At 39.8% G+C, this 6,171-nt stretch overlaps 1 protein-coding gene across 1 annotated transcript; it reads right to left on the bottom strand.

The window, feature by feature from the left end:
• Positions 1-293: 293 nt before the first annotated feature.
• On the bottom strand, positions 294-1,551 carry LOC117078078 (cytochrome c oxidase subunit 7A-related protein, mitochondrial-like). The gene is given in 1 exon segment (XM_033201591.1): positions 294-1,551. A coding segment is annotated over 1 exon segment (345 nt). The 5' UTR covers positions 1,366-1,551; the 3' UTR covers positions 294-1,020.
• Positions 1,552-6,171: the final 4,620 nt, after the last annotated feature.

Below are 6,171 nucleotides of genomic sequence, written 5' to 3'. Positions count from 1 at the left end.
AAAGGCAAGGAAATCTGAGATGTGTAGTTTTAAAATTTCCAACTACTTTTATCCAGAATAGTAAGCTAGAAAGTGGTTACAATGGATGCGAAGTGACCCAATCTGCAGTATGTATTGTAGTTTCCTATTCCAAACCTGAAGGCTAGAGAAGGGAGATCAGGATACAAGAATATGCTACCCCATATTCATTTCTCCTACTCTTCCTACAATCTCATGAGCTTTCTACTAATGAAGTGAGTGGCTCTCTACTTTCACTCTTGTATGTATTTGAGTAGTACATATCTACATTTCTTTTTTTAATTCATGTATTTATTCCACAGTCAAAATAAATCATAATTTAAAGCTATAACATTTTTAAAAGATAAAGGAGAATTTGTGGCACAGCTGCATTAACAAAACAGACACTGGTCTAAAGTGCAACACTAAACAGGTGTTCTCTGTTCCCATGGTGAAGTAAATACACACAATTACACACAAGATTTCACTGAAGATAGGAGATGAGGCAAATAACCCTTTGAAATTAACTGCCCAACGAATAGAGGCAGGCTACATTAATTTAACATTTTACTGCAAAATGGAAAAAATCCCGAGGTGACTAACTCAAACCCCTCATTTCATGCACATGACCTTGGCTTCTGTGTTCTTTCCACAGCCACATCCAAATCCAGGAAGTCTTCTGCACCCCATGCTCAAAAATGCAACCTCAAGTCCCTGAGGTCCTCAGCACAGACTGAGGTTAACAAGCCTGTGTGCAGCCTTCATCCAGAACCTCCAGGGAAATCAGGAGCACAAACACAGAGCAAAGCACCATTTCTTTAAACAATGGCTTTAACTGTCAAATGAGCTCTGACAAGCCATATGCATTCCATAAACAAACCAAAACATCATCTTCACATCTTCCTATTTTTCTTGCAAAAATATTAAGCCATCCAAGTAAAAAAAAAAAAATTTAATTTAACAGTGAAAAAGGAAATTCAAAGGGTTTATGCCACAAAACAAACCAGTCCTCTGCCACCTAACTCATTTGATTTTAGGCTGTGAAGCCATGTAGAGGGCGATCAGGCAGTAGATGGTCCCTCCCACAGTCAGCGCCATGGTGGTCCGGTAAAGCATTTGGTCAGGCAGGCCTCGTTTCAGGTAGACAGGCACACCATCAGTTTTCTGGAAAAACTTCTGAAGCTCTGGAACTCTGTTTTTCCCAGCATAATCATACACTGTAGAATCAGAGGTCAGTTTAGTTGGTGTGGCAAATATGATAGGTGGTGCTTCTGTGGAAACCACAGGCTTTAATCCCTACGGGCTCTAGGCCTCGGAAGCCCACGCTCCCACCAACTTCTGCGTGAAGCCACTAAATTTGTAGTACATGATGCCCAGAGTCCAGCTTCCTGCCGATATCTACATTTCTTGACGGCACTGAGTCTTAGTGGTGGATGAAGCATTTGAGGGTAGGGTTCAGTAGAAGAATAACCTGAAGCACATATCCACGTGCAAATGATTTATGAAGGAAATTTTCTTGAAATAAGCTGATAAAAAATATAGGAACAGAGCAGATGGATAAGAAAGTAGGAGAAGGTTTGCAAGATTGCAATTGAGGCAAAGTCTTTAGGACAACCACAGCCTAATCCTGTGGGGTAACTCCGAAGTATGGTGCCTTAGAGTTTGTTCCAATCGGAGACAAGGGGGCTCGACTTTCACAGTAGTGCATTCTTCAGCTGTTGGCTAAGGGCTTTCCCAGGAGGGTAGAAACATCTAAGTAGTTCTAACTCTCTGTACTTGTCAGAAAAACTGACTTCAGAAGTCCAGTGACACTCCTCCAACTGGTGGGTGGGAAGGAGGAGGTTGAAAGCAAAAGTTGGCATTGAAGTTGACAGAGGGGTATAGAGAAACAATTTTTTTAAATTACAAAGGAGGAGACATAGAGGAAGCACGGTGGACAGTGTCCACTCTAGGTTATGTGCTCATTACCATGAAGTCCCTGGGCCTGGGTTTTAATATGCATCCTGGTATAGTAACTTGGCATTCAATGTCTATTCCACCCTCCTCGGTTGTGCCCTCTTGTTCTGCAGTGGCTGGAAAACAAAAACTACATTTCCCAGGCTTCCTTGCAATTAGAATCCTAGATGTGATTTAAAATCAGGCAATCGGATACTTCGATGCAAAATTTAGAAGGTGGAAGTGACACAAAGGCTGAGATTCTGCTGTTAGTACTAGGTTTTGGGGCAAGAATGATTTTGCAGGTATTTTATTTTCTGTGGCAGCATTAACAGTGGTCTCAGGACCCACTCATGATGTTGAGAGACAGGACTCAGGGCACTCATTTTGCTTGTATGAATCACAGTAGGAATGACACGCCTCTGGAGCCCACAGCAGCAGTTTCCTGATCATGGTGGTTTCCTGATGATGGCAATAACAACACAGTTCTGGAGCCAGAAGCCCCCTGATCATGTAAAAGGCAGCAGCTGCCCTGATAATCAGGTTCTATGATGAGTCTGTGGAAGGAAATATGCCCCCCATGTGATGGGGAGCCCCATATTTAATCACTTCTCACTCCACCAAGCTGTTTCTCCATATCAAGGTTTTCCCTTCAGTAATTCCACCCACAGGACCATTTGGAAGAGGCACCAGGCCTGGAGTTTGGGAGTGCAATGGGCATGTGACTGTGGGAAGTTGGTCAATCTCCACCCATTTTCCTCAGATCTTCAGCACTGTTTATTCACTACCCTGATTTTACTTCTGCAAACACTCATACCAGGGCTTGAACCTCAGAGAAGCTTCTCAGTTTTCTCCATACCTTTACAGTATCTCTCAGAGATCAGTTTTGGCTAAGGTAGCTAGTTGTCTTAGCTGACCATCTTCGTTGATACTTAAACTGGAACCCAAGGAATTATTTTGTAGAATAAGTTTAGCAATCACTATGTTTATTCATGCTATCTTTACTGTTGAAGGTGTTTGAAATGTTTACACTGCTGATAATGTGTCTGAAGTCTTCAAAAAGAAAACCAGTTACATTAAATGTGTTATTGGAGCTTAAATTGTTTAAGGAAATTTAATTAAGACAGCATTTAATCTCTATGTATTTAAGAAAAAAATGACTGCCAGATTTGTTCACTAGACTTGTAAATAAAGCAAAATCCAAGTGATCTTTTTACTCTACACACAAAATCTCTCTGACTTTAAAGACTCCATCAAGAAATGGAAATACATTTAGTTAAATAAATATTGTAAACTTTTCAAGTATCCCAGTAATCAAAAATGCACATCGAGACAACAATAAAAGACCATCGTTTATTACCAAATTAGCAAAAGATACTTTGTCAGGATTCCTACTTGGGGTAATTGTGCAGTGGATAAATGCTAGGAAAAAATCCTACATTGTGGACAGAAAATACAGTAGTAAAACACTTTAGGAAGTGATATGAAATAAGTATCCGGAGTGAAAAATGTTCATGATGCAATTTAATTTCTGGGAATTAATCTTAAAGAAGTAGTTATAAATATTTACAACAGAGATGCTACTTTAAAATATGTTAATATGATTTAATATATATGACTGTTTTAGGTGGCCAGATGCATCCATATGTGTAGTGTGAGGGATGTGGAGGTTGGGATATTATAGCAGGAAAGCATAGCACCCAATAGGTAGTTTTTCAACATTTGCTCCCCTTATGCCCTCCCTCCTCTAATAGTACCCATTGTCCATTGCTCCCATCTTTTGTTAAAAAAATTTATTTTTAATTTTTGTGAGTACGTAGTAGGTGTATATATTTACAGGTTACGTGAGATATTTTGATAAAGGCATGCAATGAATAATAATCACATCAGAGTAAATGAAATATCCATCACCTTAAGTATTTATTCTTTGTATTACAAACAATCCAATTATACTCTTAGTTATTTCAAAATGTACAATTAAGTTATTATTTACTATAGTCGCCCTGTTGTGCTATCAAATAGTAAGCCTTGTTCATTTCTCTAACTCTATCGTTTCCATCTTTATGTCCTTGTGTTCTCAATGCTTAGCTTCCACTTACAAAAGTGAGAACATGCAGTATTTAGTTTTCTGTGTCTGTGTCAATTCTCTTAGGATAATGGCCTCCAGCTGCAACCATGTTGCCGGGAAAAACAAAAACAAAAACAAAAACATGACTTTGGGTTATTTATGGCTGCATAGTACACCATGGTGTGTATGTATCACACATTTTGTTTATCCAGTTCACCATTGATGGGCATTTAGGTTTACTCCATGTCATTGCTATTGCAAATAGTGCAAGCAGTCCATTTTGAAGTTTTGACTACTAACAGAATTTCTGAGTTGAGAAAACTTTTCAATTTGTCTGATCACCGCCACAACTAAAGCAAAAGTTTTGTAATACAAATGCAAAAGACAAAAGCACATTGATATAGATTTTGAGGGTATAAGATTTTTTAAACTCTTATAATTCCCTTAAATACAAGCATGTTGTATTTAAATTTTAAATTGACAAATAAAATTGTATATATTAGACATTTATGAGGTACAATGTGATGTTTAGATATATATTTACAACATAAAATGATTAAATCATTCACTAATTAACAAATCTGTAACTTCACACACTTATTTTTTTGTTGTGAAAACATTTTAAATCTTCTTTTTTAGTAATTTTGAAATATATAATGTATTACTTATTTATTTATTTATTTTTGAGACGGAGTCTTGCTCTGTCGCCCAGGCTGGAGTGCAGTGGTGCGATCTTGGCTCACTGCAAGCTCCACCTCCCAGGTTCACGCCATTCTCCTGCCTCAGCCTCCCGAGTAGCTGGGACTACAGGTGCCTGCCACCGCGCCCGGCTAATTTTTTGTATTTTTTTTTTTATTAGAGACGGGGTTTCACCGTGTCAGCCAGGATGGTCTCGATCTCCTGACCTCGTGATCCACCCGCCTCGGCCTCCCAAAGTGCTGGGATTACAGGCGTGAGCCACCGCGCCCGGCCGCATTATTATTTATTACAGTCACCATTCTATGCAATAGATCACTAAAGCTTATTCCTCCTGTTTAACTAAAATTGTCACGCTTTGATCAACATCTCCCCTTTCCCCATTCACCCCTCTTAGCCTCTAGTAACCACCACTTGATTCTCTACTTTTATGAGTTCAACTTTCTTAGATCCTTTAGCGTACTGTCTAGGTCAGGGTTCAGTTGTACAGGGCAGACTGCACTTTAGCTAGTTCAAGCAGGAAGGAATTTGTATCAGTGCATACTCATGCTGCTATGAAGAAATACTGGAGACTGAGTAATTCATAAAGAAAAGAAGTTTAATTGACTCACAGTTCCGCATGGTTGGGGAGGCCTAAGGAAACTTAAAATCATGGCAGAAGGAGAAGCAGGCACTTTCTTCACACGGCAAGGAGAAGTGCCCAGCAGCAAAGGGGGAAGAGCCCCTTATAAAAACAACAGATCTTGTGAGAACTCCCTCACTATGAAGAGAACAGCATGGGGGAACCACCCCTGTGATTCAATTATCTCCACCTGATCCCACCCTCGACCCATGACGATTATTACAATTCAAGGTGAGATTACAATTCAAGGGACACAGAGCCAAACCATATCAGAATTCATTATAGAATTGTGGTAGGCGCTGAAGAAAAAAACTCTAGTTTGAGTTTTCAGGAACAACTTCTATGGACTCACCATGGAACCTGGCTTCAGGGCAGCTGCTGCCTCTTGTGTGATCAGGAGGCTCCTGGCTCCAGAATTGTGTTGTTATTGCCATCTTCAGGAAACCACCATGATCAGGAAACTGCTGCTGTGGGCTCCAGAGGCGTGTCATTCCTACTGTGATTCATACAAGCAAAATGAGTGCCCTGAGTCCTGTCTCTCAACATCATGAGTGGGTCCTGAGACCTCTGTTAATGCTGCCACAGAGCAGTGATTAAATGTGGGGCTGCCCATCATAAGGGGCATATTCCTCCCACAGTGACTTCTTGAAACTCATTTGAGCTAATGCAGATTGAGATCTGACCTCTGACCCTTTCTCCATAGCCATTGATGAAAAAAAGTAGCTCATATTCCAAGAAATATGTCAACAGGCCAATACATCAAGATATCTGAAGAACAGGATTCTTTCAAGGGAAAACTATTTGAAAAGATTTCATCTAAAGCAGAAATATTACAACACAGAGAACACTTGTT

The sequence above is a fragment of the Trachypithecus francoisi genome, unplaced genomic scaffold (assembly GCF_009764315.1).
Source record: "Trachypithecus francoisi isolate TF-2019V2 unplaced genomic scaffold, Tfra_2.0 Lachesis_group6, whole genome shotgun sequence".
NCBI classification, from domain to species: domain Eukaryota; kingdom Metazoa; phylum Chordata; class Mammalia; order Primates; family Cercopithecidae; genus Trachypithecus; species Trachypithecus francoisi.
Note: the sequence above shows the minus strand (reverse complement) of the source record. Positions and strands in the feature narration are given on the sequence as shown.